The sequence below is a fragment of the Malurus melanocephalus genome, unplaced genomic scaffold (genome assembly GCF_030028575.1).
Source record: "Malurus melanocephalus ecotype Western Australia unplaced genomic scaffold, MMel_1.1 scaffold_564, whole genome shotgun sequence".
Classification (NCBI taxonomy): domain Eukaryota; kingdom Metazoa; phylum Chordata; class Aves; order Passeriformes; family Maluridae; genus Malurus; species Malurus melanocephalus.
Window position 1 is genome coordinate 319,324 of NW_026623796.1, and position 26,046 is coordinate 345,369.

Here is a 26,046-nt window from a genome sequence, read left to right on the forward strand (position 1 = left end):
TAGGAAAGTACAAATAACCTGGMGCAGAACAAAACACACATTCAACTCCTACTGCCCTAAATACTTTTTCCCTTTGGACCTATTGAGGAGAGATACTCAAAAGTTGCATTATTGAGGAGTTACAAGAGAAATAGCTCAATCAGAGCTCACATGGCACAACCTTCAAGTAAATACACACTGACTTCCAGCTCTTTGTCTGAGTAAAATCGAGGGCAAAGTATACAGGGGTGATGAACTCTCTGTTTGTTTCCATCCCTGATTGCCWGTAAATATTATCCCTCCCATTATCTTAAAGATCTGGGCAAGAGCATTGCCAACTGGGTCCTTCGACCCTATCAGTGTTTGTGTTCCTGTTTAAATAAGATAAGGAGGTTAAAAAAAAAAGAAGAAAAAAAAAAGAAGGGAGGGGAGAGATAGAGAGAGAGCAGAGCTCACTGCCTCATTTGGGTTGAAATTCTCATCCTGACTTCTTTAGAGGAGGGGGAGGGAAGAAGGGATTTTTATTTTCCCCACTGAATTTCATTGGAAGATTCTAGGAGCTCTCTCCTTTTTAAAATCTTATTTTATTGACAAAAGCTGTATTGGAGTAAAATCCACGGAAAGAACTAGAAGTGGGGCTTGAATATCTCCCCTTTAGAGGTTAAACCTCTGCTAGGTGATTTCTTTTGTTTTGTTTTGCTTCGCCTCGCCTTTGTTTGTGGCTTTCTCCTACTTGGCACCGAGAGAAGTCGCTGCACTTCTCCTTCACAGAATCAGTCACGCCGGCCCGAGGTTCACGCTGAGGATCTGTAAAGTTTTCCGAGCTCAAGGGAATCACTTTCAGAGCGTGTGGGGGCGGCGGGGTATCAGAAGCAACAGGGTTCGTGCCTCCGAGCTGCTGTGACGGCTCTGTTCTTCCCAGAGCTTGCAGGCTGTATAATTAACCGGGCAGGCAGTGAATTAAATCTTTGTGAAGCCCACCGAGTGGGGGGTTCCTGCGAGCTCTCTTCCAACCGGTCTCGGGCGGCTGGGATAAGAGCAGCAGCAGTAAACGAAAAGGGGGAACCCACTGGACGCCGCAGGAGAGCCAAGCCCCCGCTCGGAGCGAGCGCTCCCGGCCGATGGACAAGCTCGGCGGGGCCCGGCCGCTGCGGCTGCYGCTGCTGCTGCTCCTGGCGCTGCTGCCGCCGCCGCTGAGGGGACAAGGTGAGTGCGTGAGGGGACGGGCCGAGCCGCGCCGAACCGAGCCGAGCCGTGCCGAACCGAGCCGAGCCGTGCCGAACCGAGCCGAGCCGCGCCGAGCGTAACCGAGCAGAGCCGAACCGAGCCGATTCGAACCGAACCGAGCCGAGTGTGCCGAGCCGAGCCCCGCCGGGCTCTGTCCCACAGGGACCCCTTCCTGGCGGGGCTCCCCCCGGTGTCCCCGTTCCGTCCCCGCGGTGTCCCCGCTCTGTCCCCGCGGTGTCCCCCCACCCCGGGCCCCCTTCTCCCCGCGTCCCTTCACGTTCCGGGCAGGCTTTAAAGCGCCGCTGCCACGTCCAAGTGAGCAGAAAGGCGTGGCGTGCACCGGCCCCGGCGCTGCCCCTGCCCCGGGCAGGTTCGGTACGATTCTCCGCCGGGACGGGCTGTGCCGCGGGGAAGGGTGAGTGATTCCGTCCCTCYGTCCGTCCGTCCGGCGGMCAGCCCCGGCCGGGATCCAGCGCAGCCCGGCGGATGGCCCGGGAATCGCGACAATRTCGGGGCGGCCGCCTCACGGTGCCCCTCAGCCCCGGCGGTGGCGGGTCCGAAACCAGCAGAGATGTCAGCTCTGTGGGGGAACCGAAAAACACGGGAAAAAGGAACAGCAGTGAACTGGAATCCCAGTGGAGCGGGAGGAATAGTGAAGGAAGGGATGCGGGATTTTTGGAGACAAAATGTGGAATGTTTATAAACGATACMGTGTGATGTGGTTGCTTTTGAAAGCCGGGATCTGGATCCGGGCCATGACTCCCTTTCTGTACTCCACGCTTTTTTCCTGATCTCTTAGTTCTGTTTGAAGAGAGGGTATGAATTTTAATTCATTGTAGCAATCTCATGCAAATCTTAATTTGTAGGAGATGACAAAGAAAGTATTTTTCCTGTGGTGATAATGAATTTATCACAGCTAGCAGGTAAGTGACTTTTCCATTAGAGTAACCCCAAGGGGTCCATTCATTGTTGAGKTTTCATTACACTCCAGGCAAATACTTGGAAACACATGGTCTCTGGCCTAGGCAGACAAAAGGCAGTGAAGTTAAATCATTTGTCACTGTCACAGTGTCTTGAGTCTTAGATTTTCATATAGCAGAGAGCTTGTCACAGATATCCTTCAGAATACCTGATTTTGATAAAGTGATTGTGAGTCTGCTTTTAAAGAGGGACAGAACATGGTCAGAAGAGCAGCATTTYCCTCCAGAGTCAAAATAGTTCCCTCTTTTCATTAGACAGCAGAGTACATCAGCAAAACTGTGGCTTTGATGTGTCACAGTGGGCAGGCATTGTAATTTTAAGCATTCAACATCAGAAYATGTAGAACATGAAAAATTTCACTTTGTAATGTCTGTACATTTAACCTTAGTTACTGAATAAGGTTTTAGAAAACTGGGAAATCATTAGATCTATAAGTTCAGTTTATTGAAGATTTTTTAACACAAAAATTGGCAGTAAAAGTTATATCAGGTTTTTATTTAGAATCCATAGTCTAATTTGACTGACAATTTCTATGTCCTTGAAACTTAACAGTCCACTGGATAAAATTAGATTTAAATGGCTGAAAGCAGGTGAGGATCCTTGCTTAGCAGACCAGCGCTTAAAGAGTTGACTTCGCTCGGGTGCAACAATTATTGAATAATTAACAATAATCTGTGTTTTGGAGGTGAATGAAGCAATTACGTGGTGAGATCATGTTGTTGAATTCTTTGGGGCAGAGCCTCTGCTCTCCTGCAGGTCTGGAGTAAGGGGCCTTGGAGCAAAGATGAGCTCAGTGATACAATTGCCAAGTTACTTGGACAGCGTATTGGTGAAATACAGTTTTCTTCTAAACTTGTTGTCATCAGTTTTTTTAATTGCTTTTCCTTACTAATGAATCACCAAACCATCAGTAGCTCTTGAWGTCCTCATTCTGAAGAAACTGAAGGGACTGCCTTCAGGGGAACTGCCCAGTGCATGTGAATGTGGGTATGTACATCATTCTTTGGAAGAGTCAGGAYCTTAAACCTTAAAAACATCTCGTTATACAACTTTTACTGGTTTTCTGTAAACATTGCATTATTTAACACATATAAACTACCATAAGCTGAGGAAGATGAATGACATCATTGTGACCAGGCAGAGTATTAATAGTTCATCCCGTAGCTCTGYCTTTGGCATGTCTTGGTACTGCAGGCACAGACAGTTTTAACTCACTAAACATCTGGAAATATGTCTATTCAGGGGAAGCTTATAGTTGTAATAATAAAAAAAAGTTCCACTGACTTTGTGGAATGAGTTTTATTTTAAGATTATGATTTTTACATGTGCTTTTACAACAGTACATTTATAAGAAGTCTATGGGTGGAGGTAGGAGACATAAAAGGCTAACTCTGTGCTTTCTTGCCTTCCATCACAGATAAAATCTCCCCCAAAAATCACATACTACCAGTTCTAAAACATGAGTGCTACCTCTAAATTAGTTTTTAGTTGACTTTTGTTTTAAGAGGCCATTTTCAGAAATGCCGTTTTATTGCAATCAGGAGAAGAGCAAGTTGTTAAAGCTCTTTGTTTTTCATCTGTGTAATTGAAAGCAGATGTGTTAGTGAAATCCAAGAGAAACCCCCATAAACCAGCTTATCAAGTTACTGCAGTATATTTATACTGTTTGTTGGATTTCAGGCATTATCTGAGAGTAGGTCAATGCATTTTCAAAAGTTACTTATTTATTGTTGTACTTCAGCCCATTCTGCGAGTTTTGTATCGACTTTACATGTGTTTTCAATAAATAGTTTTTTTTAAGGACCAACTTGTTCTATAATACTTCTATTACTATTTTCTGAAATGAAAGATGGGCTTTAGCCCTCTGGGACTTGACTGAAATAGTTACCTGGGACCATGAGAGAGTTTGAGTTTGGTTTTATGGATACTTCTAAAGAAGTAGGTGGTAAAATGAATTCAGTAAGCAGAGAATCTTGGTTTACTTGATGTAGTAAAATATCTRTAGAGAATAAAAGGGATTGAGACAGACAAGGTCAAGAAAGAGAGAGCTGAAATCCAAATAAAACAACTTCAGAACACAGGCAAGAATTTTAATGGTAATACAGAGTGGGTTAATAGGAAAGAGATAAATGAGCAAAAGCTTTTGTGAAAATGTAGCAGAAAGTGATGGTTGACAGTTACAGGGAACAAAGAAAATGAGTAAAGTTAGGAAATAACAAAGTTAGGTAATTTTAGCCAAAATAGGCAAAAACTTTTGTAAGCATTGTGGAAATGTCAGGYACGAGTGTTTCTGTGCAGATTCAGTGGAAGGAGGTAGGTCAGGGTGAGATTTTAAGTTAAGTCACCACACAATCAAATTGGGAGACTGGATATMATTGTTCCAAGAAGTGGGAGCAGAAGATTGGGTAGATTGAAGGGTGAGAAAGAACAGAAAAATTGTCCACCAAGAAGTCCATGAAGGAGTTGTCATAAGCAAGAGAGAAAATGTAGAAAGAGATCACGGCAAGCAAAAAGGCTAAAAAGGAGAGACAAAGTCAGTAGAGAGGAGTGAAGAGTCCTGGAAGAATGGCTGGAATTACTGGCCACAGTGTTTTGTGAACAGATGCCCAGAATAATGGCAAGTAAGTGGTGAAGGAGTAGCCAAAAACCTACTGCTAAGGCAGTTAATGAAGTTTCTTCCCTTCACTTTTTAAAGCAAACAGAATTTTTATTTTCCCCCAGCACTCAGGAGTATTTTGTCTCTGAATKGTACCTATTATAACCTACTTAGAAACTTTAAAGTTTGGAGAAATCGCTGTTTGGATTTGACTTACGTGCTGCTGTATCTTAGAAAAAAGCTCAGTTTCAAAATTCTCAGAGATTTTCATTCATAYTCTTTTCAGTCAATCAAATTGCTGGAAAATTTTCATTCTGAGAAAGGTGATRTAGTTTTGGCTACTGAGTACCCAGGTGTAGGAAGTACATTTTTTTGGGGTTATGGTAGCACCCCAAATGAGTGATACTGCAAAGGGGTGCTGTGTGTTCCSCACTAAAGGGTTCATTTTTGAGTCTAGTCAAAATCTGGATAGAGACCCTAATTTCAGTAATAAAGAAATTAATACCTGAAAGATCTTKTTTATCAGTGCTAAAGTGCATAGATGTAGAAATATTTTGTATGGTATATTMCAGCTTTTTAAGGTGTTTTCAAGGATTTGTGAAGCTTTGGAAGGATAAAATGTGCAAATTCTACCTGTACTACATCCATTGTAAATACTGCCAACTTCCAGCATTGCTCCTGTCACTGACTAAATTTCAGGGACTGAGTACTTSTAATATCAATGCTTAGTCAGAGAATCTGGGAGAGCTAGGTATTGACTTGTGGCTCAGCACAGATAATTTCAGAAATGAGGAAAGTCTCATGTAAGAGTTCTAGTTATGTTTTCTCTAAAAGAAAACCTTCCCTAAAGCATTGCTATATAATTACATGAAAAAAAAATAAAAAAGGATCTATATTTTCTCCCTGCTCTGTGAAGTCGGTGGTTCCTTCCATACGTGAACCTTGACCCATTGTGCTRTAAATTTTATCCCATCTGCTCAGTGTTTCCTGACTATTCTTTAAATATGGCAGTACTTSAATATCAGAACAGTTTGTCATTGTGCATAGTGTCTTTATATTCAGCAATAAACACACTGCCTACAGAGTAGATATATTTTACTTTAGTGGTGTATAAAAGCATAGTTATTGTTCATTTTCTAGCCAGATGAAAATACAGAAATCCCAGTGTGAAAATATTCTTTTCCTGTAATCATTTTACGTGAGAAAATAGAGAAAAGCTTGAGCATATATATTTGATATTCTGAGACGTGTGGTTCTGTTGCATTCTCATATCCTTATTTAAATAGTTTTTTTGGGATATTTACATACACTTGGACTCAATCCAGAGCTCTCTAAGGTCTACTAAAGACTGTCATTTACTGCAGTACATTTTGGGTCATTGTCTTTATACAAATGAACAGGACTAGCAATAGGTTAATTGCAATACCTTAAATAAAACTTTCTGATCACACATTTTTGTGTGATTTTTTTCAGATTTATTTGAATTGAGAAATTAATGGAAGATTAAAATTTGTTCTTAAATGAGAAAGCCTGATGTGGCACTTCTATCAACATCCTGTGAAGTTATTTCATTATTTGCATGATTTTCTCACAGGGAGGARTGAGGGACAAAGTTTAGTGTGCATTTGTCAGGAGGAACAGTCTCAATTCTTCCAGTTATGAGTTTTTTTGTGCATGTCCTTCCGTGCCATCTCAGTGAGTCTGGGTTCTTTAGGCCACCTGAGTCCCTCAGAGCTGTGAATGCACCAATTTTTTCCATGTATTTGTGAGAATGTAAAATCTGGGACAGATACTACATGTACTAGGCTGTTTACACAATGCTGATTCAGTGGACTTCCAAGTTTTTGTCAATATTTTCATATCTTCTAGAAACTGTCAGAACAGTTTTTATTCTTCTAGGTTTAATGTCTTCTAATTTTCAGCATCTTCRTGGGAGCCCAAAAAATAGCCTGTCCAGAAAGATGAAAAAATTGGAGCTAATTTGTTCACAGAAAAGACATCCTCAGGCAGCAGCAATCTTCATGTGCAGAGAAGGTTGGGTGTATAAGAGGTAGTAACAAAAGAATGAATTGAAACGGGCTTTTGGGGTGAGCAGTGAGGTAATATATTATCAAAAAAAAAATGGCGTTGTTTTCCTGAATGTACAAGATCTTGGAGCACGAGACAAGTTTGGGAACCAGCTGCATTTTAGATTGATTTTGAGCAATTAAGTAGAACTCTGCCTGTAATGCACTGAATTTTATCATGAAATTTGTGTGTAAGACAAGATAACCACCTGAGGGCTCCTACATCCTTCTCTCTTCTCACATTCTGAGATACAGATATAGATGTATGTCTGTCTAAGATGCCTCATCCCTGCAATAGGTAGAATTGTCTTTTCTAGTTTTTAATAGCCAGTTGCCTACTTTTTGAAAGATTTTTTTAATTAGACTTTTATTAGAGAGGCTTTTTTTTTTAATAGTAGAAATCCTGCAGTAAAGCATGTRCTTCCCCCACTAAGGATGTAAGGGATGTTGCACCACAGCATTGCCTCTGTCAGACCTGTCCTCATCACCAGTTATTGCCACAGAAGACTTTAAGAACTTATTTTACAAACAGCACTTAGATATCTCATAAAGTGAGGTTTGGCTGTCTCTGAAAAATCCCCCTAATTGTGTAATGGCCACTGCTGATGCTACCAGAGCCACATTCCCCATAAATGAGTGTTCTCCAGACCTAAAAAATTTCCAGTAAAACCTTGGCTGTTTTCAAACCAACCACAAAACACACTAACGTACCAGGCATTTCCTCTGGGGTGCTGCTGCTTTAGTTACTGTGCTRACTGGGTTTCTGCTGTGATTTCAGCTGCCCTGAAATAATCACCCTCAGCTGAGAATCCATCTGAAAGAAAAGGTTCATCCCCTTTAAACCTGTTCAGAGAGGATGTATTTTTTAGCTGCATAGGAACTGTGAGTGTCTGTCAGTCCATAAAGGTCTGGTATGATCYGTCACACTTGGAGGAGGGAAAACCATGGTCACAAATCCTGTTTGAGGGACTGGAGCAGGACAGGAAAGGGACACAACCTTGCATCCTACAGCACATGCACTGCARAACTCCTCCCAGTTGTGCTGCTGGGACTGTTAGGACAGAGCATGTCCTAGCTACTGGTTTTATGCTTTTATTATCAAGTTCAGGCTGTCACAGTCTGTGAGGGATCCTKTAAGAACAGCGAGTGGAAGGACTAAGGATATCTTGCTGTGCAAAGGGGACTAGTGCCCCAGCTCAGCTGTGTCTGCTCATTGTACCCCTTCAGTGTGCATTCATGAACAGCCTTGAGGTGAACCAGCACTTCTCTGCAGAAAGACAAAACTTTGTTCACCTTCTTTCTCTTCATACAAAATGGAAGAATGGTAATGCTCTCCTGCATTGCTCCTTTACTTCCAGTTCAAACTGTTTCAGGGAATCACAAGGCCGKATTTTCTGTTGTACATCTTTCCCTTTCATGGTTTCAGGTCTCCCTCACCCTTTTCCCTACTCTGTGTGCCTAATTCCCAGGTTTACACACAAGATCAAGATACTGCAAAGCTGTATTTGTCACGTTAGTCTACTACCAGTTGGACCTTTGAAGTCAGCTGGCTTCCTTCTTGTCTAAACACGTCTCCAGGTCTATTCAGTGCCTTAAGTGACCAGCCAGGTTGTGTTTGCATTGCCAGAGACAGCATTTCCACAGTTTGTTGTAAGAACAGCCAAAAAATCAAGACTACAAACCCCAGCTGCCAGCACTTAACTGCCATCCCTGCTCCAAGAGCAGCTGACATTGTCCACCTGATGAGAGCCAGGTGTCATTGCTCAGGAGGAGCTGATGTGATCTCTCTTCTAGTCTCACATACCATAAATAATCCTCAGAATTCTGTCATCACTGCAGCAGATCAGGCCAAGCACACTCTGTCTGCCCTGAGCYTTGGCCAAAGCTGTATGCTGTGAATATCTTCTGAAAAATATTGCTGTTGCTGTGGTTTTGTGAGAATACAGATGTAAAGGGAGTTTGGAAGACAAAGATGTAACTCTGAATATCGTGGCTGGCCAGTTTGTCGTTTTGAGGATCAAATTCTGTAAGTGGTCTTGGAGTTTTTTTTCCAGTTTTGGGAGTTAGATGGACGAGARTCACTAGTGAGGGAGTTTTCTGGGCAGGACAAGAATGGTTTATCAGAAAGGTACCCAGTGAATGTTGAAAGGAGTTTTTTTACTGGAAACCTAAACCAATGTGTGTCTGTTGTAATCATGAGTTCCAGGAGTTCTGCATGGGATGCTGTTCCTGAAACATKTTGGATTAGTGCTGTGCTCTCCCAGAGCCCATCTGGTGCCTGTATCCTCATATGCTGAGAAGTGATGGTCACGTTGTGTTTTCTCACATTCCATACTGCTGAGCCTCTTACAGAGCAAGTTAAGTGAAGGGCAAGATCTGCACTGCATTTTACAAACATAATCAATTAATGTGCTTAAAGGATTAAAAACACCTTGCTAAGGATGTGTGATTTTTACTCCTTGACCTGGATTCCCTTCTGAATCCGTGCCCATCTGCAGGTGGTTATGTGGGCTGGGAAATGGAGGAGTCTGAGGGTCACTGCTTGAAGAATGGACAATCTTTCCTGGTGCTGKGTTGGTGAGCCCACCAAGGCTCAGGTGTCACTTTGGTTTGGTGTCACCATCAGGCTGGTGACTGTTCTCTGGRTCAGCWCTGGGTGTGAGCAGCTATCCAATCCCAGACTCTGCACAGGCCTTTCCATCAGAGGCAACTCTGCAGAATAGCTGCTATTKCAGATTTTACCTGGAAAATCTCCCTTTTTGATCTAGCTGGAATGCTACTTCTGTGRAATTTATCCTGTTCTTTTTACTCCTGCTTATATTTTGCACGATTCCCAAAGATAATTCAGGGGTTCTCATTCCAGGAGTCATGTTTTCGTCTTTTGCAGAAAATATTCACTGCAGCAGCTGAATAAGCAATTATTACATCATAGAAGTCAAAGGTTATGCAGATATTAACTTAATTCCTGGCTTTGAACTCCCACACATTACGACAATCCTGTTAAGATCAGCAAACTATTTTTTTTAACAACCATATGCTTGTACATATCACGTTTGTGGAAGCATAGCTCAGAACTAGCACATGAATGCATCATGCACACAAAATGTTTGAATAATTTTTTACTTTAATCATGTTTTAGCTGATAGATTTTCTTCAGGACAGATTTTGTAAAATTAGAGAAGGAGGAGGCACAAATGGCCTCAGTACGAGCTGCTTGCTCAAAGRTTTCCARCTGGGAGCTACAMATGCACCACAGCCACAACAAAATTAGAGCTGGGACAYGATAAGCCTGTCCTGTTTGTAAATACTCATTATCAGATCTGAATGGCCAAATAAAATCACTTCTAGTGCAATCAGAAATTGTCACCCAATATGTGAGATGCACACTTTCTGAGATTTTGAAAGAGTAGGGAAAGAGAAAATGTTTTTCACTGTTCAATTGCTACGTTTTAGAAGAATGGCCTTGAGGGTGGAGTGGTTTTTTTACTGCTTGTTTTTCACATCCCTCTATTCTCAGGAGGTTTTTGGCAGGATCTTTGGTGGATAGGAATTGTGATGTCACCAAAACAATGAGCCTGGACCACARCTCTCCTTTAACTATCCGTGATCCTTCTTTGTCTGGACTCCTAAGACTTGGCCTGCTTTGAATTCTTGAATTATTTGGTTGGAGTTGAGGTGTGTTGCCAGGACTTGGAGGGAAGAGCTGGTGTCCAGAGCCAGGGATTGTCCTTCTGGGGAGGAATTTGGCTAAAGACACATTTGTACAAAGCCCTGCAGAAACCTGCAGCCAGCTCTGCASTTCAGTTAAATGTGTATCATTTTTCAACACAGTTAGGATTGATTGCAGGCAGCAGCACTGARAATATGGTTATTCGTAACCCTTTGTATGAAATTTGATGCTTATGGTGTTTGTCAGCCAGAGGGCCCTGGACAGGGTCCCTATTCCCAAAGAAGAGCTTAGACACAAATGCATGGATTTCAAGCAGATAGTTTTTACTAGACTGATTTACTCYGAAGCATTATAAATTGCATTTAGCTTTCAGATACTGGCATGAATTCTGGACACAATGAGGGATTCAAGAGAARTATTGCCTTGACTTAGTAATGACAGGATTTTGACCATTATTTTGGGTATGTAAGACTAGAAGAGTGACCTAGGTCATAGAGTACAGAKCTCTGTTACAAACTAATGCTTCAATGTAATTCTGTTTGTAAGTATCCTGATTTTCTTAGCAAAACATGTTTGCTTTTCTTGATCCCATAATTCTGATTATTGTTTACTGTAATAATGCTGTAATACTGCAACATTTGGTGGCAGGAATCACATCTTTTCACAGATTTTACTCATCTATGCTTAAAATAGTCTGTTTCTCTCAGTTTCTCCTCCTTTAGCAGATCTYTGATTGCCCTGCTCATCCTCCTAACACATTTTCTTTACATATTTTCCATTTTGATGCCAYCTTTCTGAAGCAGGGAAAGCCAGGATTCTGTTCAGTACACCAGAGCTTTGCCTTGTAGAATTGATAACTGCCAAGACAAGATGACTGATGCATATTAAGATCTCATTCTTTCCTTTTTGCTTTCAATAATAATCACTATTTGGGAATATAGGTTGTTTCCCACATCTTCTCTCTTGTCCTTGTTGAAGCCAGGGAGGGATTTGTTGCCTTCCTTCCTTCAGGAACTCCTCTCATGCCCTCTGAGCTCCAACATCATCAGTGCCATCATCCATTTCCCTCAGCACTTGTGGGTGAAAGCTTTCAGGGCCATCAGTCAGAAAATTCAGAAAACTCAGAGCAAGCACTGCAGAGCTGTCCCTCTGGATAACCAGATAGGGGTTCACGTATTTGTTGCACAAGGRGCTGTTCTGTGTTCAGACTACAAAATAATTAATGGAAAAGTGTGACCCATGCTTTATTCCAAGTTCTGATTCACCTGCTGTGTGGTGAACTTTTGCACTTGGAATGAGAAGCRAACCTGGAGTGCTTGTCAGTTCGTTAGCAGTGTTCGGTTTTATTAAATTAGAAGCTTGCAAAAATATACTCTACACAAATAATTGTCTTCAGTGTGGTTTGCCCCTTAGTTTCAGAGTTGGTATTAGTTGGTAATAGGATTAATTTTTCTTTCGTATGTTAAGTGATCAAAATACCATGCACCTTTTTGTTTGTCTCTACAGTACTTTAGCATTTACAGACGTACTTCAGAGTGAAATATTGAAAACAGATTAACTGAATAATAACCTCAGGAAAAAAGCAGTTCTGCAAATTTACTTGTAATGAGATTCATCTGTCTTTTGTATCAGACATTTGATTTATCCTGTATCCTTCAGGAATTTAAAAGGTTCCTTATTGCTMCTGCTGCTTTTGATAATGAAGGAGTGCAATCCCAAAGATCCTTTTGGAACTGTTTTCTGCCAAAGTATCAGTCCCTGGGCTGTGTCTTGGTATGGGAGGTCAGGGGAAAATGCAGTTTGCTCCACCAAGGAAGGAAAATCTCCAGCACTGGGCTTTATTGCAGGGTGCTGACAAGTGCTCTGTTTGGCCATGGGTGCTCTGTTCTGTGTGTTGGTCAGGGAGGGGAAAATAAACTCACTGGCTCRTGTTTGGTTGGGGTTTTTTAAYTTTTTTAATACTGTTTATTAAGGTTGTATTAAATATATTGTGTTTTTCTTTCTTTCCTCATTTCTGCAGATGTGTCAGTGGAAGAATGCTGTGACAAGGGTGTGGAATGGGCAAATAAAAACAGAATATGTGCTTCTCTGCCGTTGATATCCGAGTCTAGAGAATGCAGGTACATCGTTACATATTCTATATTAAAACACAGTTTCTATTTTAGTGTGAAACCACTGRAAATGTAGGTGCTGAAGCTAATTTACAAGATGGAGCACCCAATTCTTATATCCCAGCTTTTCCACTCATGTGTAGCCTTGGGGAGCCTCCTGAGCTTCTGTCCATCCAGTCCTTTTAAATTTTTCTRTCAGTCTGGTGTAGATTCACCCAGYTCTAATCCATGTGGAGTGGAGCAAGATGGGCTTTGAGGTCCCTTCCAACACAAACCATTCTGTGTTTCTGAGATTCTGTGAAATGGGATTGACTGCAGAAAATAGCACCATTTAGTTAATGAACAGATTTCTTAATTCCACTTAATTATAATTGATGAGATATTTCTGTTTGGTAATCTACCAAATGAAATAATGAAGGTAAATGTTGATTAAGATTTTGATTCTGCTGCATCTCTTACGTGATTGTGGCATTTGTGTTTTTTACATCAATGATAGCCAGTGTTATTTTTGCTCTTATATTCACTTGTTGCATTTAATTAGTGGAACAAACAATTTGGGATTGGTGTTTTGAGAGGCAGCTTCACAGAGAAATTTGTATTTAAAACACTTTGCTTTTGCTCCCCTGTACTCAAAAGGATTGCAAAGTGATTTAATTGGTAATTGTAGGAGTGTTGGGTTGATCTTTATTGCAGAAAGAATGTGTCTCCCAGGGAAGTCTGTCCGTGTTTTCTGACTTTTGCATTTATACTGGCATCAAAAGCAGTCTCCTACGCAGAAGAATTGACAGATAGGAAATAAATGCCAATTTAGGAAATACTTGAAAAATCATGCGAATTGCAAACAAAACAGAGGCAGGAAAAACAGGAAACCAAGTTTATTKAACAATCTGGGAGCAAGTATCCTGATGATTTAATCATAATTTGATTAATGCGAGTTGTGATTCTGCTGAAAATAATTTATTCTTCCAAAGATTTTAATTTTGGAGACTCACTAGGACTTCACAGGAACTGGAAAAAAGGCTCCCTAAAGATTCATCTAGCTTTTGTGCATAACTGAGGTGTAGTTAAGAAAATTAAAACTGTAAATTAAAAGGCTGTGAGAGGTATGGGCACTTCTTGACAAAACCTTAAGCTRATAAAGTCAGTTCAGTCGCATTTATTCATGACTGCACAATACACAATACACATTTTCTTTTCCCTGGAGTGTTTCAGCTTCAGTTTGTGAGGTTAGCACGTGAATACAAGGGAAAAACGTACTCTGAAGTGAGCAGGTTTGATAAAGTTCCTGAAATAAAAGGGATTTTTTGCAGTTACTGTGCAAAAWCAGAGCAGACTGGATGCGAGTACTTTCCCCAATATATAAGAATAAGAATTTACACRCTGGTTTTGAATCATCTGTTTAGAGTAGTGATAACTTGGCAGTACCTCAGGTTCAGGCCTGCCCTCTGTTGCCTTTTTCAACCTATGAATGAAACTCAAGATGATTTTAGTACAGGAGGTGATATGAAAGTTGGCCTTTTTTGGAGTTTCAGGGGCAGTCATGGAAGAATTTCCACAAAAGCCCATCCCCCAGGGGTGAGTAGAGTTTGATTGGTTTATGAAATTAGCATAATTGATATTAAGCCCCAATTAGGAGGACAAGTGGTGATTCAATTCCCSCCAGCTCAAGCCCCTTCCCTGGAGCCCCCAGCCTCAGTCCCAGCTGTCCTTGGTTATGGAAATGGCTCACAGACCTTGTTCCCTTGGCTTGGCTTCCCTTAGCCTTGGCTCCCAGGAAAAGCCAAGATAGGATGGGCCCCTGTGCCCCTTGTGACTGTGCAGTTTTGGAATGTGTTTGGTCTTCCAGCTGGGGAAAAGGCTTGGAAAAAGTGCWGAAAAGGGTATAAATATATAAAAGAAAAGAGGCAAAAATCACCTTGACATCACCTCAAAGCAAACCCACTGCTGGATTCTCTTGTTTGTGGAGGAACCAGCTGCCTCACTGAGTTAGAGCTGCACCCTGTGGCTGTTCCCAAACCATTTAAAATGCATCCATAGCAATCAGAGAATGATGGAAAGGTTTGGGTKGGAAAGGACCTTAGAGATCATCCAGCTCCAAAYCCTTCCATGGGCAGGGACAGCTTCCACTGTCCCAGGGTGCTCCCAGCCCCATTGTCCAACCTGGCMTTGGGCAMTYYCAGGGATCCAGGGGCAGCCACAGCCTCTCTGGGCACCCTGTGCCAGGATCTCCCCACCCTCACAGGGAAGRATTTCTTCCAYAGTAAAGAAAGAAATGGTTTGCAGCTCTCACCATCCTGTCATTTTTGTACCTGCTGTGCATCCCAGAAGCCAGGTAAGAGTTCTGGGTTCCAGCATATTTGTAGTGTTCTTCTCCCAAGTTCTCCTGTGGTTCCTGAGGGCTTTGCCAGTGCTGTGAGTGCCACATGCTGAGTGTGGTGCAGTTCCAACAACAGCCACGCTCTCTTTTTTGTCCTACCTGAGGTGAGCCAGCCCTTTGTGAAGTTCACAAGCTCTAAGATCCATCTGGTAGCTCTTACTCWGTTGTGTTTGAGCTGGAACAAGGCTCTGGGCTCAACATCTGCAATCTCTTGCYGCAGTTTCTTGCCCCACACGACTTTATCTCATTGTGTTATCTCTCTGGACAATGTCAGTGTTTATCTCCRTGTCTTTGTGACTCAATAAATACCAGCAGAGTTTTAATGAGTAATTTCTCTGGCTGTCATCACAGCGGGTCTGTTCCCACTCATTCATTTCCTTGCAGTGTGGTTAAACTCAGGGCAGCTGCAAAGAGCTGCCATTGAATTTTGGAACCCAACCTGCCCAATAATCCTTCTTCCTTTMAAAGTGAAGAGTTTCCCCTGCACAGAGCTCTGAGCAAGTGAACTCAATTCCCATGCCAGATACAGTCCATCTCCATATGGGATTYGCATGCCTTCAACAGTGTGTAGCCTTTCTGGAATTACATCAGGAATAACATTGTTTATTAGTGTTGCAAGAATGCAGACTGAGGAATCCAAGGCTGGAAGACCCAGCTTGTTTTTGCAATATCATTCTTTTTAATTTTGGTGTTTTGTCCAAGACCTTCCACTGTACGCATGAATAGCATTGGCATAGCTTGAAGGAAGTAGAACGAGAGAGACAGGGGGTGATGAAAGTAGATTGAGAGAAAGACAGACATTGTTTTCAGAACAAAGTGAAATTTTAATGCTTTTATGAAAAGAARTGAAATAAAAAACAGGTGGTTATGAAATTTGTGCTGGTCTAGGAGTGCATCCTCCAGCCAGGAGAAAAATAGATGYGAAAAGATTGTGGACATAGGTGGGTGTGTAGATTGTCATTTGGGAATTAACTCCATGAAAATCACACACATTGGTTAAATTTTAACAGAAAACAAAAGTGAGAGTATAAAACATGATTTCTTAACTTGATTTATAATCAAATTATCTAGTTGTGAAATAAGTTTTAGATCAACACATGAAGCAACGAATAAGGCTTATTTTAAAATGTCTTGGTGATTTCTGTTCACTAGCATTCAATTGATGTTTAATTCCTTATTACAGTTGGGGTGGACCACATGACTTGTGAGCACAGCTGTGGGAAACATTTTAAAAAACTTCCTTGTTTTGGTTAAAATTGCCAATTTGTCAGAGATTTCAAAGAGTTGACTTGTGCTTGAGAAAAGAAAGCCCCACCAGGAACCAAACAGACCTACTGAAAGACTGCTGCTGTTTGTTTATTTGTTTGCTTGTCTGTGGCTGACATATCCAGCTCCTCAAGAGAACCTGGAGGGCTCAAGAGGCTGCAGAGTCTCTACTCCCACATTTGTGGGCTTGGAGTTCAGGTTTTAGAGGCTTCCAAAGCCCTGAAAGTCAGACCACCCCAGAGCTGGGCAGGGAATGGAAATTCTTCTTCAGAGGGAATTTCAGCAAGAAAAAAACCCTACATATTCTTCCAAACTGGAACTAAATCAAATATCAAAAACTTCAAATATCCTGCCAAATAAAGTTACTGTCCTGGGCTTTACTTCTTGCTATGACTTTAGAGTCTATTTTTGAATAATTTGTTCATGAATTTATCCTGGGTTTTGTTCCTATGCATTGAAATCTCGTAGCTGTTTCTGTGCAAGTGAGAGCTGCACAGTCAGATCATTACTAATCACAGAATTGTAGAATTCTGGAGTGGTTTGGGTTGCAAGTGACCCACGTACAATCTAATAAATAGTAATTTGAGTCTTCAGGAATGCAGCTTGACAGCCTGGCCTCACCCATGTGCACAGAGATGCATAATCTGAGTAGCCAAATGTCCCCTGCTTTAGTGGCCTGGCCTTAGAGCTGAAAGGGTCCCTTGTCCTGGGAGCTGAAAGCTCATGGAGAGCAGGGAAGCTCCTCCAGAGGGGCTGCAGGGTGAGCTGCTTTTCTCAGGTTATGTAGGAGAAATCTGTGGTTCAGCTGTTCCACTAAACTACCCCACTTCCTGATATTACCAACATTYCCAGCAGTGGAATAGAGGGTTTTTAGGAGTAAAGAGTATTTTTGCTGTGTTTCCCAGTGTCCATAACAGTGGTGGGAGAGCTTTACCCACAAAGCTACCCAGCAGAATTGCCCATAAAAGCAGAGTGAGGGAGATCCTTGCTGGGAGTTGCATTCAGGGGTGGCTGAAGTTAACTTTTTTTTAAGCAAATGGGTATTAGGACAGACTGCAAGGCAGGTCAGCAATAAAATTGTGTTAAACATGTCACTGGTATCAAACATGTCACCTGTGTTAAACATGTCACCTGTGTTAAACATGTCACCCAGACATCCTGCCTGCTCCCGGAAATGTTTTTATGCTGTAACAGGGTTCCCACAGACCCCCCTTTCCATAAAACTGGTACAAGTACTAATTGTTAAACCATGCACTGTCTGTCCCTGAGCCATGTGTGACATTTCTGTCCCCTCTCTCCYGTGTGCTGGCAGCATGACCCAGGTGCAGTGCTGCCTCAGTGAGCTGCAGAAACAGTCCTGCTCCGACGGTGTGGAGTTCGCCAGCGTGCGTGAGGAGTGTGACTCACACATCACCAAAAATTCCACCTGCGAGGCCGAACACTTCAAGGTGAGACACCAGAGCTGCTCCTGTTTGYCTCTGAGAAGTGGAGGTGACTTCATTTATTTATTTATTGACTTTATTTAGGCTTGGTTTGCTGCAGATGAGCAGCTTTTTCTCCTGTGTGTTAAGGCTGTTCGCTTTGTCCTTCTCTTTGAGAAGTGGAGTCCTTCTCAGAAAAGCAGATTGTCACTTTGCATTTTAACAGAGGCAGAGAAGACAATGAAAAAGGGTGGAAAATCTTGAATGGGTAATTGGTCAGGAAATGACTCTTATATGAAAAGAAGACAGCAATGCTGTAGTGAGGGACGGGTGAGAAACTCAGACACATTTCACACTTGAGCTTTCATTAAAGCTTCATGGCCTAAGGTCAGGCTCAAGGGTTTACAATATTGGTGGCCCAAAGGGGTGGGATTGGAGTTAATCCTCTCAGGATTATGCTCCAGCTTGTGTAAGTGTGCTGAGTTAACATGACTTTGATTTCCAACAGGATAGAGAYATCTGTAAGCGTGTGATACCAGCATTTGTTATCAGAATGAAAATRTCTGAATGAAAATGTTGTTGGCATCTGCACTTCATGTGTGCCCTGCTCTCCACCTTTGTCATTGCCTTTGTCTCTCATTGCCTGAGAAGGGAGCACAGTTGCACCTTCATTCAGAGTATTTTGGAAGGAAGTTCCACCAGTAAGATCATGACCTTGACCATAACCCAGTCATGAACAGCTCTGGTCGTGGTGTGGATTTCTCTCTGTGGTGATGAGAACAGATGAAAGTGATCTTAGTTCTCCCCACTGCCCCAAGATGCTGAACTGTTCATTCAGCTACAATRAAACATGGACTGTGTAGGAGAGGTGAGATGATATCTGACTGACAGGTTCCATATTCTCAGCATGAGGAGGAAGACTTAATGATGTTTTTGTGAATGGCCAGACTTCTTTAAAGATGGCAAATGTTCATGGTGACAGCTTTACTATTAAACAAAGTGTGCTGGGCCTTGATCTCTGGCCCTGAGAAGAAATGTCTAAGTGCAGTTRTCATTAGCTGCTGTCCTTGCCCTGGACACGGTGCAGGAGGGCTGTGTTGGCCTCAGGATGTGCTTCAGCCTTGTTTGATGGGGTTTTAGTTGCCATTATGGCTTGCTGATATTTAAACATTACAGATGGTTGTGGAGTAATGCCCTGAGCCCACATTCTGTCCCTGTTTAATTTGCTTATGTAAACACAGAGTTCATTAATCTTTGTGAGTCACATTCTGCCCTTCCACTCCCTGGTGAGAACATCCTCACTGAACAGCTTCACTGAGGTAGGAGTGATCTTTGAAGGTAAACTCTCATCCATGATGGACACAGGAGATTTATGATCTAATATCAGTGAGCAATTCACCATTTCTTCTGCTGACTGCATTTTGAATCTGATGACCTTGAGACATAGAATGTCTGGAAGTTGTGCCTTACTGTGATAAACAAACTTGAATTTAGTTTTGCCTGAGTTGGTCCACTTTTGTTTAGTTTAGAAAATCTTTTGTATCTTCTTTGTCTCCTTCAAGGAAGCAGGAAGAAGGATTTAGTAATTCAGTTAGTAGGATTAATTGCAGCCCTTTGCAGCAAATGAGGCAGCTAATCATCCCTTTGAACCCAAAACTTGGGATGGAAAGAAGATGAAGAGAATGTGTTTTGAAAACATTTGCCTCAGCTTTTACACATAAAGGCAATGGCATAGTAAGTGATGGGCAGAATTTTCTCCTCTGCTTGTTAGGAGGCATAGTCCTTCCAGCTTGGAAAGAAAACAATGCAAAATGAATCATTAATCTTTAAAATCTTCATCAAAGGAAAGCAATCAATTTCCAGATGTGATGCTGGTACAGGAGAACATAATTGTAGAAGTTATTTTCTGCAAGTTTATACCACAACAGCCCTGCAGAAAGGAGAGCAGCTTCTAGAAATTTGAACATCTTTAAGGTGCTGGGACATTTTCCCCMAAATTTGTCATGGGTACTTTTCAAAGATTGAGATATGTCCTTATCTCACAAATTTTGTCATGAATACTTTGGTTGTGTGTAATAGGTGAGTACAAATGTTTTATTGCTTTGGACTGCTGAAAGTATTTTTAACTTTTGTTCAGTTCCGGAAAATTCTGCTGAATTATTAGTGGGTTTTTGGTTAGTATCTAATGGATTTCAGCAAGGGAGAGACCTCTTGTGGACAAATACCAAAACCAGTGTTAGTGCAGGATTCACACCAAAACTGGTGACTGAAATCTGAACGTAAATAATAAGAATTGATGTAAAATTACTGTAAACTTTACATAATAGAGAGACCTTATTGATCTAAGGAATTTCAAGGGCTTCCCAATCACATAAAAAATAAATATTCAGATTTTTCACCTGTAACTTTATTCCTTTATTCCTTTCTGTCAGAAGGCAGACAAGGGATCGTGAAGCAAGGCATGGCTTTGGAGCTGCATGGGGGTTTTGCTAAAAGCAGGGGGAAAAAAGCTTGGTACTATTATTATTATTATTATTATTATTATTATTATTATTATGACTTAAGAAAAATCAAGATGCATTGTGCATCCAGGTTTGAATAAATGCAGGTTGGAACAAATGGTTCAGGGCACACAGTTATGTTAATTGAAGATTCAGTGTCTTACAGGCTTGCAAGGCTTAGCAAACTCTGCACTTGAAGTTTCAGATCAGCTCAAAAAAGAGATTTTTCAAGTGGTGGCTCAACCTGAAAGAAATAAGGAACATAAGGCTATTCAACTTCCAAAAAGAGCAAGATTAATGATCATTCTTTTTCAAAAAAAAAAAAAAAAAATCGAACAACTCTGTAACTCCCAATTTGTACATCATGTGATAAGATAAAGAAGTAGACTGAGTCTTACAGCAGAAGCCAGTGAGGATAACCAGAATTGTATAACGTCAAAATATTTCAAGGCATCAGCTTATTCAGTAAATTAAATAAGATTTGGTTGTCAAAAACATGCAGGCTTAAATCAAGCAATGAATCTTTGGCTCACTTTCYGTTTTTGTCATCTAATTTATGGTTGTGAAAATTGAAAATCTAACAAAATTTTTGTCAGATGTTAAGAACTTGGAGAAGGATGCCTCGGGGAATTGCTTGATATGTCAGAACAAACACTGAGAAATGTTGCAAGCATCAAGTGTTTATTTCTAAAGTCRTTCAGAAAAGCCAGAAAACATGGAATTATCCCAGACATAATAGTGATGAAATTGGAGCATCTGCGACTGGATGGAAGTAGCTGGAGAAAGTGGTAAAAAAAGTGGGTAGTGAGGAACCATCTCAGCAAACAAGAGTAAATAAGGGAAAATGTGTGTCCTGGAGATGGGGAGAGCATGAAAGCAGCATCCCAGGAGAGAGGAGTTCCAGCCCTGCAGCACAGTAAAGTTTCAGTTGTGGATTTGATGCCCACATATTTCAGGATGCTGGTTTCATCTTCATGCTGCTTTAAGTTTTAAAAGTGCCTTTCAGTTCAGTACGGGGAGAAAAATATGTAATTCCTTACAAGGGAAAACTCAGAGCATCTCAAAGTAATGAAAAGCKTTTCATAGTTGCCTTTTTTTTCATCAGGTGTGGTGCTAAAGGACCGATATGTAGAAATTCAGTTGAATGTTTGGTTATTTCATATTCCATCTGTTCTGTTTAATGGTGCAGGCTGTTTTCTTCAGGCAAAACAGAGTCTGGAAGACTAACAAAATTAATAAAAAAACCTTAAATCTGCTTTCACATGACAGTAGCAATTGACAGACACCRGTTCAGAGAACCAAACACTTTTGCTGCTTTTTGCCAGCAAGGAAGAAAACGGAATAAATCAGCAGCATCTTCTCAATTTGAAATAAAGGAAGCCTCCATGGGATTAATTTGTCCCATGCTTGTTTCCYTGGTGTATTTTAGGTCTGCAAGAAGCAGATTATTTTACTGCTGGGCCATGTCAGGACAGGGATACTTTTAAATGATGTTTGATTGTGCTTTCCAGAGCAAAACAGCTCCTCTTTATTACCTGTTAACACTAACCTTGGGCTAGTGGTGCTTGTTTGTTTGAGGAAAAACTTGAGTGAGCAGCTCCAATCAAAGTGAGCCGTGCATTTCATTGATTGTGCCCTGTTTTAATTAAACTGGACACAAATGGGATGCAGCAGTGTGAAGAAGTGGTGCTGGGGTCCAGGCTGTGCAGGCAGGGAGCAGTGCAATCCCATGCACGTGTCGGGGCTGTTGTGGTGCTCCAGGTCACCTTGCACATCCCTGCACACACASAGCATTTTGTGAGAGCTGGACCAGCTCTGTGCTTGGCAGATGCAGAGCTCACTGAGCTCCAYAGCAGGGAAGAAAGTTGAGCCCAAGTTCTTAAAGAGTTCTGAAAGAGTTCACAGAAAATTCTCCATCAGTGCCAAGGTGAGAGAACTGTTGAWTCCACTGACAAAGCCCACACTGCTTTCACTATGTTTTATTTTCATTTTCTTTTYAACAGACGTGTTGCTCCTGCTGTTTGCTGGGCAAAGCTGCCCAAGTTCAAGGACAGAGCTGTGAACCCAACCCCAAGCTGGGATATCAGTGTGGAATTGTCTTCAGAACCTGCTGTGGGAAAGGCCAAGAAGGCATTGATCTGTCCATCAGTGATTAYGCTCCTAAGAAAGAGCCAGGTATTTTATTGCAGGCTTGAAAAGAGTGAGGCATGAAATGACACACAGCACAAGGAGTGTTTGCACTTTAAATTTTTTCTGTTGGGATTCCTCTAACTTGATGTCTCATCTGAGTAATTTAATGATGCATGTTTTGGAGCTCAAGAGGCTCAAAGAGCTGGAAAGGGGTCACTTAGTTCCTGGTGTCAGAAGTTAAATGTGAGAGAGCTCATTTTGGCAACTAATGATCTTATCTTGGAAGCTGAATATAAGCTATTCATTTTAATGGCATTTTTCCCACTGATAAATGCTTAATTAAAATTAAAATCAACCGCCAATTATTTTAATTGTGTTGAAAAGCCAGAGGGCCTTTGCCAGCTCAGCAGAATTCAAACGTTGCTGTTGTGTGAGAGGCAAATGCCCACAAACCAGGGGTGTTGGAAATGCCTGGATGTGTGGGACAGCTGAAGATCTCCAGGATGTGTGGAACCTGTTTCTTTTGATATTACCAAAAAAGAGGGGCAGCATTATACACCTTCTCCATCCCTAGTCCACAGAGATGGGAGTTTTTGGGACATTTTGGGAGACRTCATCCTGATCAGTCACTCAAGCCCAAACCCTAAATCTTGCACCAGCCTGCTTGAGCCAGCATRTTTTCAGCCTTGTTCCAGCTCTTTCCAGCCTGGAAAAGGGAAAAATGGGAGAGCAGGAGCTCAGCACTGTCTGTTTAGTCTTATCCACTAAAGAATCACAGGGTTACAGAGGCATGGAAATAGAGAAAATGAAATCCTAATGATCACATGTGGCAGGATTATTACAAATCCAAGCTCCCCAAGGTATATAATGAGTATATTTGAAAGAATGGCATAAGTAGSTGCCCAAAAAATTGGGTGTGGAGTTCTTTTTGAAGTGAAGTTTAAATAAATAACTGGGGTTAATCTGATTTTCATTAAATMTCTGAGTCCCCCAAGCTACTGGAAGGTCAGTGGAAGCCAAGCATGCCTCAACAACATGTCTTATGAAAATGAGGTTAAGCTCTGGCTAAAAGCCTGACATTTAGAACCTGCATTTGAAAATCTTAGTCCATATGTAATTTATGACCACAATGTGACTTTCATATTGAATCCATCAAATGGAAAATGCCCCGTGGCCATGTGCATTTGAATGTCAAATTTAAGAAGGAAATAGCTGTGAAATATGTAAATAACCGTTTTTATTTTTGTCCTGATTTGTCCAAAACTCTGGTGTGAGTTCCATCCCAAGCACACARTGTTCCACCTTGAGAAGAAAAGTGCTTTCTCCTCTAATGCTGGTCTCTCCTCTTTTTAGTAGAAATTTCCAAGGAGGAACTAGACCAAGAAGATCCTTATCTGCATGATGGCTGCAGAGGTAAGTCAGGTGACTGTGATTGCTTTCCAGAGAAGTGAAGCCAAATTAAATCTAGAATTAGCCAAAAAAAAACCCAAATGGGTTAAAAAAACATGAGGAAGAGCCTTTCCAAGGAGTTGTGGGTTATTATGTGATGCCTAAATAGTTCTTAAATACAAGGGAGGCTTTGTCTCCCTCAGTGGAGTTCATCTTATCCAACTAAAGCTGAGACAATACATTTAAATATTATTTAACTTTCAGTGAATCATACCTCAGAAGTGTCACCCTTGAACCYGTGGATTGCTCAAAATGTGGTGATCCTGCATTAAATATGCACATCTCTTATTCTTCTCTTAGGGTAATCAGGGTGAATGTGAATATGAAATGAAATTTGAATATGAAATTAAACTTGTTTCTGTTTGAGATGCATAACCTTAAACAAAGGAAGACAGAAGTGGCTATTGTCCTGATTAGTCATGCTGCCCTGCCTCTTTGGGAAAACATAATATTTGGAAAATTGCTCTGCTAGGTGTTCTGATTTAGTGCTTGTCACATGTGATTTGCACATCTCTACACCTGAACCTGCAGTGATTTGCTTTTTTCTGCTAGCATTTCAGAACTCAGTAATGTATTTAGGATAAAATCAATTTGATAGGCTCATATTCCAGTTGAAAGATGATTTCCTGTGCTGTGTTCTACACTCTGGAGAGAATGTGAATMTCTCCCAGCTCATTAGTGAACCAGAGTCCACAGTGCCTCTCTTCCTTGTCTCCTGCTGCTAATTACAAGATGACATAGAAATATGTGTTACATATTTTCCTAGCATTATTTCTTCATGTAATCAGTTGTTGTATTTCTCAGTTAATCAGCTGCCTGCAGAAGATGGATTGGTATTACTAATTGCAAATTAGGGTTMAATTAGGGTTAATAATTAAAATATTCTGTCTACAGTATATTTTCTGATAAACTTGGCATGCCAAAAGTACTTGTGATTTTCTGAACTTCACCAGGGGAAACTTAAATTTCCTAGGCRGTGGAATTTAGAGCAATTTTTATTAGCAGAGGTTCAGAGGGCAGAGGTTGTTCATCTCAACCATAAAACTATGGTTTCACCTAAATTTCATTTAGTGGTGCATTAATGGCCATGTCCTCATTAGAAATTGTTGTACTTAAATTATAAGGTATTTATAAAGCATTATAGCTGAGATTGCTCTCATGGATTGTGCCTATCTCACACCTTTTGTTTAAATGCCCAWTCTGAAAAACAGGGGATGGATTTGTTTTAAGAACATCTGCACTCTTACAATATTTGTTGTTGGAAACATATAATCTTTTCTCTATTTTRAGAATATGAAGCATTTTAAAATTAATTTCTATTTTAACAAGATCAGAAAAGGTTTTTTTTTTTAATGATGAGCCATAAATTTTCTGTAGTATTTTCAATCAGAATAACCCTTCTTGTATTAATTTTTAGGGCTTTCAGTGCTTAGCCTTTCCTTTCTTTTGTGTATGTATGTTAACTGCTTCTCTAAATAAATCAAGTATCCTTTAAATTAATGGTTTGTTTCARTCCCTATGAAGAGCCTCTTAATTAYATGAGACTTTTTAACATATTCCTTAGGTGGTGGTCCCTGCTCTCAGCAGTGCAGAGACACAGGATCCAGTTACGTCTGCTCCTGCTTTGTTGGCTATCAGCTTCAACCAGATGGGATCACCTGTGAAGGTAAAAGAAATAAAGCCATTGTCTCGATTATCACTGGTTTTGTTTTTAAAAGAGCAAGAATAGATTAAAAAAATGTAGACAGAAGAGGTCAGAATATGCTTATGTCAGCTGGAGAAAGAGGTGAGATCATAAAAAGTTGATTTGGATGGAGTGTTGAAATGAGAATTGTGGGAAGATGAAGTCAAGAAAGAGTCAGTGGAAAAGGTGGAAAATTTAGAGTGGAGAAGAGACAAAGTTTGAATTTATTGTTGGTGAATAAAACCAAAATAAAATGCCTATTTTCTATTGTAACAGTAGTGATTGGTAAGGCAGATGAAATAGAGTGGGATTCTCCAGCTTGTTGAGGACACAACTGACAGAAAGGATGAATGTTCTGGATTCCATGAGTGCTGTGGGAAATGTCAAGGGGGAAGGATTGTTAGATACTCCCAGAAGTATCTGAGGAGCTCAGATGCAAACTTCAGAATATAAAATAAATATTGATGATTGCTCAGATTAATTAACACTAACCTAGTTGGACATAAAAARAGGAAGAGCGTTTATGTTTGATAAGCATGGATGTCAGATTTTCTTTATGCATTCAAAGTAAAAATGAAAAAATTCACA

The 26,046-nt window shown here is 41.0% G+C and overlaps 1 protein-coding gene across 3 annotated transcripts in view; it reads left to right on the forward strand.

The window, feature by feature from the left end:
* The first annotated feature begins 460 nt into the window (after positions 1-460).
* The window catches only part of FBLN1 (fibulin 1), a 58,194-nt gene continuing 32,608 nt past the window's right edge, over positions 461-26,046 (forward strand). Inside the window, exons 1-6 of one of the 3 annotated variants that reach the window (XM_057382340.1) lie at positions 461-1,185; positions 12,540-12,639; positions 17,586-17,721; positions 22,199-22,370; positions 23,679-23,738; positions 25,339-25,440. In XM_057382340.1, coding sequence (XP_057238323.1) covers positions 1,101-1,185; positions 12,540-12,639; positions 17,586-17,721; positions 22,199-22,370; positions 23,679-23,738; positions 25,339-25,440 — 655 coding nt within the window. In that variant the 5' untranslated portion in view covers positions 461-1,100. The remainder of the gene's footprint in view (positions 1,186-12,539; positions 12,640-17,585; positions 17,722-22,198; positions 22,371-23,678; positions 23,739-25,338; positions 25,441-26,046) is intronic. The other 2 variants (XM_057382338.1, XM_057382339.1) reach the window with 2 other exon arrangements.